This window comes from Oncorhynchus gorbuscha, unplaced genomic scaffold, assembly GCF_021184085.1.
Source record: "Oncorhynchus gorbuscha isolate QuinsamMale2020 ecotype Even-year unplaced genomic scaffold, OgorEven_v1.0 Un_scaffold_2329, whole genome shotgun sequence".
Lineage (NCBI taxonomy): Eukaryota > Metazoa > Chordata > Actinopteri > Salmoniformes > Salmonidae > Oncorhynchus > Oncorhynchus gorbuscha.
Genome location: NW_025746873.1, coordinates 8,957 through 20,916, shown reverse-complemented (window position 1 = coordinate 20,916; position 11,960 = coordinate 8,957). Strand labels below are relative to the sequence as shown.

Genomic DNA, 11,960 nt, shown 5'->3' with positions numbered 1-11,960 from the left:
GACTTAAATGTAAATGTAAATGTAGGGCTGAGTTTAGGGTATAGGGCTGAGGTTAGGGTATAGGGCTGAGGTTAGGGTATAGGGCTGAGGTTAGGGTCTAGGGCTGAGGGTTGGGGTCTAGGGCTGAGTTTAGGGTATAGGGCTGAGGGTTGGGATATAGGTCTGAGGTTAGGGTATAGGGCTGAGGGTTGGGATATAGGGCTGAGGGTTGGGATATAGGTCTGAGGTTAGGGTATAGGGCTGAGGGTTGGGATATAGGGCTGAGGGTTGGGTATAGGGCTGAGGGTTGGGATATAGGGCTGAGGGTTGGGGTATAGGGCTGAGGGTTGGGGTATAGGGCTGAGGGTTGGGGTCTAGGGCTGAGGTTAGGGTATAGGGCTGAGGTTAGGATATAGGGCTGAGGGTTGGGGTATAGGGCTGAGGGTTGGGGTATAGGGCTGAGGGTTAGGGTATAGGGCTGAGGTTAGGGTATAGGGCTGAGGGTAGGGTATAGGGCTGAGGGTAGGGTAGAGGGCTGAGGTTAGGGTATAGGGCTGAGGTTAGGGTATAGGGCTGAGGTTAGGGTATAGGGCTGAGGTTAGGGTATAGGGCTGAGGTTAGGGTATAGGGCTGAGGTTAGGGTATAGGGCTGAGGTTGGGGTATAGGGCTGTGGTTAGGGTATAGGGCTGAGGTTAGGGTATAGGGCTGAGGTTAGGGTATAGGTCTGAGGTTAGGGTATAGGGCTGAGGTTAAGAGCATCTGCTAAATGACTTAAATGTAAATGTAAATGTAGGGCTGAGTTTAGGGTATAGGGCTGAGGTTAGGGTATAGGGCTGAGGTTAGGGTATAGGGCTGAGGTTAGGGTATAGGGCTGAGGTTAGGGTATAGGGCTGAGGGTTGGGGTCTAGGGCTGAGTTTAGGGTATAGGGCTGAGGGTTGGGATATAGGTCTGAGGTTAGGGTATAGGGCTGAGGGTTGGGATATAGGGCTGAGGGTTGGGTATAGGGCTGAGGTTTGGGATATAGGGCTGAGGGTTGGGATATAGGGCTGAGGGTTGGGGTATAGGGCTGAGGGTAGGGTAGAGGGCTGAGGGTTGGGGTATAGGGCTGAGGTTAGGGTATAGGGCTGAGGTTAGGGTATAGGGCTGAGGGTTGGGGTATAGTGCTGAGGGTTGGGGTATAGGGCTGAGGGTTAGGGTATAGGGCTGAGGGTAGGGTATAGGGCTAAGGGTTGGGGTATAGGACTGAGGGTTAGGGTATAGGGTTGCGGTGAGGGTATAGGACTGAAGGTTAGGGTATAGGGCTGAGGTTAGGGTATAGGGCTGAGGTTAGGGTATAGGTCTGAGGTTAGGTTATAGGGCTGAGGTTAGGGTATAGGGCTGAGGGTTGGGATATAGGGCTGAGGGTTAGGGTATAGCGTTGTGGTATAGGGCTGAAGGTTGGGATATAGGTCTGAGGTTAGGGTATAGGGCTGAGGGTTGGGGTAAAGGGCTGAAGGTTGGCGTATAGGACTGAGGGTTGGGGTATAGAGCTGAGGTTGGGGTATAGGGCTGAGGGTTAGGGTATAGGGTTGTGGTATAGGGCTGAAGGTTGGGATATAGGTCTGAGGTTAGGGTATAGGGCTGAGGGTTGGGGTAGAGGGCTGAAGGTTGGCGTATAGGACTGAGGGTTGGGGTATAGAGCTGAGGTTGTGGTATAGGGCTGAGGGTTGGGGTATAGGGCTGAGGGTTAGGGTATAGGGTTGTGGTATAGGGCTGAAGTTTGGGATATAGGTCTGAGGTTAGGGTATAGGGCTGAGGGTTGGGGTAGAGGGCTGAAGGTTGGCGTATAGGACTGAGGGTTGGGGTATAGAGCTGAGGTTGGGGTATAGGGCTGAGGGTTAGGGTTGTGGTATAGGGCTGAAGGTTGGGATATAGGTCTGAGGTTAGGGTATAGGGCTGAGGGTTGGGGTAGAGGGCTGAAGGTTGGCGTATAGGACTGAGGGTTGGGGTATAGAGCTGAGGTTGGGGTATAGGGCTGAGGGTTGGGGTATAGGGCTGAGGGTTAGGTTAGGGTATAGGGCTGAGGGTTGGGGTATAGGGCTGAGGTTAGGGTATAGGTCTGAGGTTAGGGTATAGGGCTGAGGTTGGGGTATAGGGCTGAGGTTAGGGTATAGGGCTGAGGTTAGGGTATAGGTCTGAGGTTAGGGTATAGGGCTGAGGTTAGGGTATAGGGCTGAGGGTTGGGATATAGGGCTGAGGGTTGGGGTATAGGGCTGAGGGTTAGGGTATAGGGTTGTGGTATAGGGCTGAAGGTTGGGATATAGGTCTGAGGTTAGGGTATAGGGCTGAGGGTTGGGGTAGAGGGCTGAAGGTTGGCGTATAGGACTGAGGGTTGGGGTATAGAGCTGAGGTTGGGGTATAGGGCTGAGGGTTAGGGTATAGGGTTGTGGTATAGGGCTGATGGTTGGGATATAGGTCTGAGGTTAGGGTATAGGGCTGAGGGTTGGGGTAGAGGGCTGAAGGTTGGCGTATAGGACTGAGGGTTGGGGTATAGAGCTGAGGTTGGGGTATAGGGCTGAGGGTTGGGGTATAGGGCTGAGGGTTGGGGTCTAGGGCTGAGGTTAGGGTCTAGGGCTGAGGTTAGGATATAGGGCTGAGGGTTGGGGTATAGGGCTGAGGGTTGGGGTATAGGGCTGAGGGTTAGGGTATAGGGCTGAGGGTTAGGGTATAGGGCTGAGGGTAGGGTAGAGGGCTGAGGGTAGGGTAGAGGGCTGAGGGTTGGGGTATAGGGCTGAGGTTAGGGTATAGGGCTGAGGTTAGGGTATAGGGCTGAGGTTAGGGTATAGGGCTGAGGTTGGGGTATAGGGCTGAGGTTAGGGTATAGGGCTGAGGTTAGGGTATAGGGCTGAGGTTAGGGTATAGGTCTGAGGTTAGGGTATAGGGCTGAGGTTAAGAGCGTCTGCTAAATGACTTAAATGTAAATGTAAATGTAGGGCTGAGTTTAGGGTATAGGGCTGAGGTTAGGGTATAGGGCTGAGGTTAGGGTATAGGGCTGAGGTTAGGGTCTAGGGCTGAGGGTTGGGGTCTAGGGCTGAGTTTAGGGTATAGGGCTGAGGGTTGGGATATAGGTCTGAGGTCAGGGTATAGGGCTGAGGGTTGGGATATAGGTCTGAGGTTAGGGTATAGGGCTGAGGGTTGGGATATAGGGCTGAGGGTTGGGTATAGGGCTGAGGGTTGGGATATAGGGCTGAGGGTTGGGGTATAGGGCTGAGGGTTGGGGTATAGGGCTGAGGGTTGGGGTCTAGGGCTGAGGGTTGGGGTCTAGGGCTGAGGTTAGGGTATAGGGCTGAGGTTAGGATATAGGGCTGAGGGTTGGGGTATAGGGCTGAGGGTTGGGGTATAGGGCTGAGGGTTAGGGTATAGGGCTGAGGTTAGGGTATAGGGCTGAGGGTAGGGTATAGGGCTGAGGTTAGGGTAGAGGGCTGAGGTTAGGGTATAGGGCTGAGGTTAGGGTATAGGTCTGAGGTTAGGTTATAGGGCTGAGGTTAGGGTATAGGGCTGAGGTTAGGGTATAGGGCTGAGGGTTGGGATATAGGGCTGAGGGTTAGGGTATAGGGTTGTGGTATAGGGCTGAAGGTTGGGATATAGGTCTGAGGTTAGGGTATAGGGCTGAGGGTTGGGGTAGAGGGCTGAAGGTTGGCGTATAGGACTGAGGGTTGGGGTATAGAGCTGAGGTTGGGGTATAGGGCTGAGGGTTGGGGTATAGGGCTGAGGGTTAGGGTATAGGGTTGTGGTATAGGGCTGAAGGTTGGGATATAGGTCTGAGGTTAGGGTATAGGGCTGAGGGTTGGGGTAGAGGGCTGAAGGTTGGCGTATAGGACTGAGGGTTGGGGTATAGAGCTGAGGTTGGGGTATAGGGCTGAGGGTTAGGGTTGTGGTATAGGGCTGAAGGTTGGGATATAGGTCTGAGGTTAGGGTATAGGGCTGAGGGTTGGGGTAGAGGGCTGAAGGTTGGCGTATAGGACTGAGGGTTGGGGTATAGAGCTGAGGTTGGGGTATAGGGCTGAGGGTTGGGGTATAGGGCTGAGGGTTAGGTTAGGGTATAGGGCTGAGGGTTGGGGTATAGGGCTGAGGGTTAGGGTATAGGGCTGAGGGTTAGGGTATAGGGCTGAGGGTTGGGGTATAGGGCTGACCCCTTCCTCCCTCTCTCCCTCCCTCCCCTCCCTTCCCTCCCTCTCTCCCTCCCACCCCTCCCTCCCTCTCTCCCCTCCCACCCCTCCCTCCTCCCCTCCTCCCCTCCCTCTCTCCCTCCCACCCCTTCCTCCCTCTCTCCCCTCCCCCTCCCTCCCTCCTCCCCTCCTCCCTTCCCCCCTCCCTCCCTCCCACCCCTCCCTCCCTCCCTCCCCATCTTATTTCCCGTGACGGAACGAGTGAAGTCTCCCCTCAAAGACACACAGAGAATTCTCCTTTAGTGGCGTTCCCTGATATCTTTTAAATATCGTGTTTCAGCTCGGCGTGAGGAGAAGACGGATGATGGATGGAGAGAGAGGGTGATAAACGACAGGGCTGATCCACCCTGATGAGAGGACTGCCGTCAGGCTCGGCTAAGGGCCGTGGGGGGGGGGGTAAGGACTGCAGGGCCGTGGGGGGGGGGGAGAGGAGAACATCCAGCAGAGAGTTCTTATGTCAAGTCCATCGCATCGTAGTAGTGTCCCCTTACTAGCTGAATAGGGAGGAACAGAACAGTCCTTCAGAGCACTGGGGGGGGGGGGGGGGGGGGGGCAGAGAGGAGGAAGGAATGGTTTTGTCTGGATCAACTTAAAGCAGCATCATCCTCCTCCTCTAACAGCAGAGAACGGACCAATCATCCTCCTCCTCCTCTAACAGCAGAGAACGGACCAATCATCCTCCTCCTCTAACAGCAGAGAACGGACCAATCATCCTCCTCCTCTAACAGCAGAGAACGGACCAATCATCCTCCTCCTCTAACAGCAGAGAACGGACCAATCATCCTCCTCCTCTAACAGCAGAGAACAGACCAATCATCCTCCTCCTCTAACAGCAGAGAACGGACCAATCATCATCCTCCTCTAACAGCAGAGAACGGACCAATCATCCTCCTCCTCTAACAGCAGAGAACGGACCAATCATCCTCCTCCTCCTCTAACAGCAGAGAACGGACCAATCATCATCCTCCTCTAACAGCAGAGAACGGACCAATCATCCTCCTCCTCTAACAGCAGAGAACGGACCAATCATCCTCCTCCTCTAACAGCAGAGAACGGACCAATCATCATCCTCCTCTAACAGCAGAGAACGGACCAATCATCATCCTCCTCTAACAGCAGAGAACGGACCAATCATCCTCCTCCTCCTCTAACAGCAGAGAACGGACCAGTCTGTGGCTCATTGAACTTTTCATTGACGAGACCCGTCTCCCATTGCAGATGTATTCATCCGTTCTGTCATGTTGACGAGACGGATTCATAACGTCAGAAATACCGTTGGAATAACGTTGCCTCACAAAATGAAAAGTTCTGTCTCTCGTCCTCGTCCCCCCTCGGCCAGCCCTGATGTCAGTCCGTGCAGCAGACAGACGGGCATGAAGTCAGGAGAAACTAATAAGATGGCTCTTCAAAGCGCGATGGGAGTCTTGAGTGAGAGGCCGGCCCAGCCAGCCTGCCCTGAAACAGACATGTAGAGGGTTTTCATTAAGCTCCTCATCTCTTCACTGACAGTGGTGACAACCACAGACCGCCAGAAATACTGGAGAGAAACTTTACTTTGTAGAACAATGAGTTAGGAAGGACGGACAGAGTATGAAAATACCAGCCAATGAGAACACAGGCCAACAGTCAAAAGAGGGATAGATAGAGGCCCTGTGTTCCTGTAGCTTGTCCTGTAGTGGTACAGACAGAGGACATTAAGCCCTGTGTTCCTGTAGCTTGTCCTGTAGTGGTACAGACAGAGGACATTAAGCCCTGTGTTCCTGTAGCTTGTCCTGTAGTGGTACAGAGGAGGACATTAAGCCCTGTGTTCCTGTAGCTTGTCCTGTAGTGGTACAGAGGAGGACATTAAGCCCTGTGTTCCTGTAGCTTGTCCTGTAGTGGTACAGAGGAGGACATTAAGCCCTGTGTTCCTGTAGCTTGTCCTGTAGTGGTACAGACAGAGGACATTAAGCCCTGTGTTCCTGTAGCTTGTCCTGTAGTGGTACAGACAGAGGACATTAAGCCCTGTGTTCCTGTAGCTTGTCCTGTAGTGGTACAGAGGAGGACATTAAGCCCTGTGTTCCTGTAGCTTGTCCTGTAGTGGTACAGAGGAGGACATTAAGCCCTGTGTTCCTGTAGCTTGTCCTGTAGTGGTACAGACAGAGGACATTAAGCCCTGTGTTCCTGTAGCTTGTCCTGTAGTGGTACAGACAGAGGACATTAAGCCCTGTGTTCCTGTAGCTTGTCCTGTAGTGTTACAGACAGAGAGGACATAAAGCCCTGTGTTCTTGTAGCTTGTAGTCTACTAGACTAGAGGTCTACTTTTATTATCCCCAGGTCTCTCCCCCTGGTGGTCTCTCCACCTGGTATCTGGTCTCTCCTCCTGGTTTCTTGTCCATTCCCAGGGCTCTCCCCCTGGTTTCTGGTCTCTCCCCCTGGTTTCTGATCTCTCCCCAGGTCTCTCCCCCTGGTTTCTGGTTACTCCCCCTGGTTTCTGGTCACTCCCCAGGTCTCTCCCCAGGTCTCTCCCCCTGGTTTCTGGTCCATCCCCAGGTCTCTCCCCCTGGTTTCTGGTCTCTCCCCTTGGTTTCTGGTCCATCCCCCTGGTTTCTGGTCCATCCCCAGGTCTCTCCCCCTGGTTTCTGGTCTCTCCCCCTGGTTTCTAGTCTCTCCCCAGGTCTCTCCCCCTGGTTTCTAGTCTCTCCCCAGGTCTCTCCCCCTGGTGTCTGGTCTCTCCCCTTGGTTTCCGGTCCATCCCCAGGTCTCTCCCCCTGGTTTCCGGTCCATCCCCAGGTCTCTCCCCCTGGTTTCCGGTCCATCCCCAGGTCTCTCCCCCTGGTTTCCGGTCTCTCCCCAGGTCTCTCCCCCTGGTTTCTGGTCTTTCACCAGGTCTCTCCCCCTGGTTTCCGGTCCATTCCCAGGTCTCTCCCCAGGTCTCTTCCCCTGGTTTCCGGTCTATCCCCAGGTCTCTCCCCCTGGTTTCTGGTCTCTCCCCCTGGTTTCCGGTCCATCCCCAGGTCTCTCCTCCTGGTTTCTGGTCCATCCCCAGGTCTCTCCCCAGGTCTCTCCCCCTGGTTTCTGGTCTATTCCCAGGTCTCTCCCCAGGTCTCTTCCCAGGTCTCTCCCCCTGGTTTCCGGTCCATCCCCAGGTCTATCCCCCTGGTTTCCGGTCCATCCCCAGGTCTCTCCCCAGGTCTCTCCCCCTGGTTTCCGGTCTCTCCCCAGGTCTCTCCCCCTGGTTTCTGGTCCATCCCCAGGTCTCTCCCCAGGTCTCTCCCCCTGGTTTCCGGTCCATCCCCAGGTCTCTCCCCCTGGTTTCCGGTCCATTCCCAGGTCTCTCCCCAGGTCTCTCCCCCTGGTTTCCGGTCCATTCCCAGGTCTCTCCCCCTGGTTTCCGGTCCATCCCCAGGTCTCTCCCCCTGGTTTCCGGTCCATCCCCAGGTCTCTCCCCAGGTCTCTCCCCCTGGTTTCCGGTCTCTCCCCAGGTCTCTCCCCCTGGTTTCCGATCCATCCCCAGGTCTCTCCCCAGGTCTCTCCCCTGGTTTCTGGTCCATCCCCAGGTCTCTCCCCAGGTCTCTCCCCCTGGTTTCTGGTCCATCCCCAGGTCTCTCCCCAGGTCTCTCCCCCTGGTTTCCGGTCCATCCCCAGGTCTCTCCCCCTGGTTTCCGGTCCATTCCCAGGTCTCTCCCCCTGGTTTCCGGTCCATTCCCAGGTCTCTCCCCAGGTCTCTCCCCAGGTCTCTCCCCCTGGTTTCCGGTCCATTCCCAGGTCTCTCCCCCTGGTTTCCGGTCCATTCCCAGGTCTCTCCCCAGGTCTCTTCCCAGGTCTCTCCCCCTGGTTTCTGGTCCATCCCCAGGTCTCTCCCCAGGTCTCTCCCCCCTGGTTTCCGGTCCATTCCCAGGTCTCTCCCCAGGTCTCTCCCCAGGTCTCTCCCCCTGGTTTCCGGTCCATTCCCAGGTCTCTCCCCAGGTCTCTTCCCAGGTCTCTCCCCCTGGTTTCTGGTCTCTCCCCAGGTCTCTCCCCCTGGTTTCTGGTCCATCCCCAGGTCCATCCCCAGGTCTCTCCCCCTGGTTTCCGGTCCATTCCCAGGTCCATCCCCAGGTCTCTCCCCCCTGGTTTCCGGTCCATTCCCAGGTCTCTCCCCAGGTCTCTTCCCAGGTCTCTCCCCCTGGTTTCTGGTCTCTCCCCAGGTCTCTCCCCCTGGTTTCCGCTCCATTCCCAGGTCCATCCCCAGGTCTCTCCCCCCTGGTTTCCGGTCCATTCCCAGGTCTCTCCCCAGGTCTCTCCCCCTGGTTTCCGGTCCATTCCCAGGTCTCTCTCCAGGTCTCTCCCCAGGTCTCTCCCCCCTGGTTTCCGGTCCATTCTCAGGTCTCTCCCTAGGTCTCTCCCCAGGTCTCTCCCCCCTGGTTTCCGGTCCATTCCCAGGTCTCTCCCTAGGTCTCTCCCCAGGTCTCTCCCCAGGTCTCTCCCCCTGGTTTCTGGTCTTTCACCAGGTCTCTCCCCCTGGTTTCCGGTCCATTCCCAGGTCTCTCCCCAGGTCTCTTCCCCTGGTTTCCGGTCTATCCCCAGGTCTCTCCCCCTGGTTTCTGGTCTCTCCCCCTGGTTTCCGGTCCATCCCCAGGTCTCTCCTCCTGGTTTCTGGTCCATCCCCAGGTCTCTCCCCAGGTCTCTCCCCCTGGTTTCTGGTCTATTCCCAGGTCTCTCCCCAGGTCTCTTCCCAGGTCTCTCCCCCTGGTTTCCGGTCCATCCCCAGGTCTATCCCCCTGGTTTCCGGTCCATCCCCAGGTCTCTCCCCAGGTCTCTCCCCCTGGTTTCCGGTCTCTCCCCAGGTCTCTCCCCCTGGTTTCCGGTCCATCCCCAGGTCTCTCCCCAGGTCTCTCCCCCTGGTTTCTGGTCCATCCCCAGGTCTCTCCCCAGGTCTCTCCCCCTGGTTTCCGGTCCATCCCCAGGTCTCTCCCCCTGGTTTCCGGTCCATTCCCAGGTCTCTCCCCAGGTCTCTCCCCCTGGTTTCCGGTCCATTCCCAGGTCTCTCCCCCTGGTTTCCGGTCCATCCCCAGGTCTCTCCCCCTGGTTTCCGGTCCATCCCCAGGTCTCTCCCCAGGTCTCTCCCCCTGGTTTCCGGTCTCTCCCCAGGTCTCTCCCCCTGGTTTCCGATCCATCCCCAGGTCTCTCCCCAGGTCTCTCCCCCTGGTTTCTGGTCCATCCCCAGGTCTCTCCCCAGGTCTCTCCCCCTGGTTTCTGGTCCATCCCCAGGTCTCTCCCCAGGTCTCTCCCCCTGGTTTCCGGTCCATCCCCAGGTCTCTCCCCCTGGTTTCCGGTCCATTCCCAGGTCTCTCCCCCTGGTTTCCGGTCCATTCCCAGGTCTCTCCCCAGGTCTCTCCCCAGGTCTCTCCCCCTGGTTTCCGGTCCATTCCCAGGTCTCTCCCCCTGGTTTCCGGTCCATTCCCAGGTCTCTCCCCAGGTCTCTTCCCAGGTCTCTCCCCCTGGTTTCTGGTCCATCCCCAGGTCTCTCCCCAGGTCTCTCCCCCCTGGTTTCCGGTCCATTCCCAGGTCTCTCCCCAGGTCTCTCCCCAGGTCTCTCCCCCTGGTTTCCGGTCCATTCCCAGGTCTCTCCCCAGGTCTCTTCCCAGGTCTCTCCCCCTGGTTTCTGGTCTCTCCCCAGGTCTCTCCCCCTGGTTTCTGGTCCATCCCCAGGTCCATCCCCAGGTCTCTCCCCCTGGTTTCCGGTCCATTCCCAGGTCCATCCCCAGGTCTCTCCCCCCTGGTTTCCGGTCCATTCCCAGGTCTCTCCCCAGGTCTCTTCCCAGGTTTCTGGTCTCTCCCCAGGTCTCTCCCCCTGGTTTCCGCTCCATTCCCAGGTCCATCCCCAGGTCTCTCCCCCCTGGTTTCCGGTCCATTCCCAGGTCTCTCCCCAGGTCTCTCCCCCTGGTTTCCGGTCCATTCCCAGGTCTCTCTCCAGGTCTCTCCCCAGGTCTCTCCCCCCTGGTTTCCGGTCCATTCTCAGGTCTCTCCCTAGGTCTCTCCCCAGGTCTCTCCCCCCTGGTTTCCGGTCCATTCCCAGGTCTCTCCCTAGGTCTCTCCCCAGGTCTCTCCCCAGGTCCCTCCCCCCTGGTTTCCGGTCTCTCCCCAGGTCTCTCCCCCCCTCCTGTTCTTGCCAGGGTTCGTTCCTCCGCTGCCTCTCCATGCCCAGGTCTCCGTCATGCTAAAGATATGTCACAGCTCGTATATCACCCAGTAACCCAGGCCTGGCCAACCCAGGCCTGGCCACCTCCCCCAGGCATGGCCACCTCCCCCAGACATGGCCACCTCCCCCAGACATGGCCACTTCCCCCAGACCTGGCCAACCCAGACCTGGCCACCTCCCCCAGACCTGGCCACCCCAGGCCTGGCCACCTCCCCCAGACCTGGCCACCTCCCCCAGACCTGGCCACCTCCCCCAGGCCTGGCCACCTCCCCCAGGCCTGGCCAACCCAGGCCTGGCCAACCCAGGCCTGGCCAACCCAGGCCTGGCCAACCCAGGCCTGGCCAACCCAGGCCTGGCCAACCCAGGCCTGGCCCACCCAGGCCTGGCCAACCCAGGCCTGGCCACCCCAGGCCTGGCCAACCCAGGCCTGGCCAACCCAGGCCTGGCCAACCCAGGCCTGGCCAACCCAGGCCTGGCCAACCCAGGCCTGGCCAACCCAGGCCTGGCCAACCCAGGCCTGGCCAACCCAGGCCTGGCCAACCCAGGCCTGGCCAACCCAGGCCTGGCCAACCCAGGCCTGGCCAACCCAGGCCTGGCCAACCCAGGCCTGGCCAACCCAGGCCTGGCCAACCCAGGCCTGGCCAACCCAGGCCTGGCCACCTCCCCCCAGACCTGGCCAACCCAGGCCTGGCCACCTCCCCCCTACAGCAGTGGGTTCAGAGCTCCATAAAACATCACTTTACAGTAATAAAAACATATTTCACAATTAAAAGACTCTGGGTATACTTCCAGGAGAGGAGTGAACGAACACACACACACACACACACACACACACACACACACACACACACACACACACACACACACACACACACACACACACACACACACACACACACACACACACACACACACACACACACACACACACACACACACGGAGAGTCATCCACTCAGACACACAGATACCTCCCCACAGACCCACCTCTCTATTTTCATGACACAACCAGACACATAAAGCATGACAGTGTTTTTCCTCCAGAACCCTCCCATTAAAATATTACCACTGGCCTCTGAAGGGAGAGGAGAACCGCTCGGTGTAATCTGTCACCACAAACCACAGTCACAGTAGTGTGTGAAGTGAGCAGCACTCATAGTGCCACTGTAGCGTAAGCCGTATTCAAACGAGGAGTTCAGGTGGGCCTCCGGGGTTTCAGCTGCCCAAGGAAAGGGAAGGAGGTGCTCAACAAACAACAACAACCGCATAAATCATGATTAGGGGGTTTTCCCGGGAAATATTTGAGGAAGAAAGGAGTTCGGAGCGCTCAACAAAAGAGGTAGAGATTAATTACTTGTAGTTCACTTTAATCCATTATTCAGGAGGAGTAGAGGTGACTGATGTTTCCTCGTGATCTGATCACCTGTGATCTGATCACCCAGCTCCTATTTATAGCCTAGTGGCCCTATTGAGACACAACAATGGAAGACAATTATAATAATCATATGATTCAAGGTAAATGGCTAATTATAAAGAAGAAGAAGAAGAAGAAGAAGAAGAAGAAGAAGGAAGGAGAAGAAGGAAGGAGACTGAAGAAGGAGAAGAAGAAG

At 56.9% G+C, this 11,960-nt stretch overlaps 1 protein-coding gene across 1 annotated transcript; it reads left to right on the top strand.

The window, feature by feature from the left end:
• Positions 1-10,485: 10,485 nt before the first annotated feature.
• Positions 10,486-11,082, top strand: LOC124025657 (basic proline-rich protein-like). Its single transcript, XM_046338991.1, has one exon. It carries the CDS (start codon positions 10,486-10,488, stop codon positions 11,080-11,082), a length of 597 nt encoding a protein of 198 aa, XP_046194947.1.
• Positions 11,083-11,960: the final 878 nt, after the last annotated feature.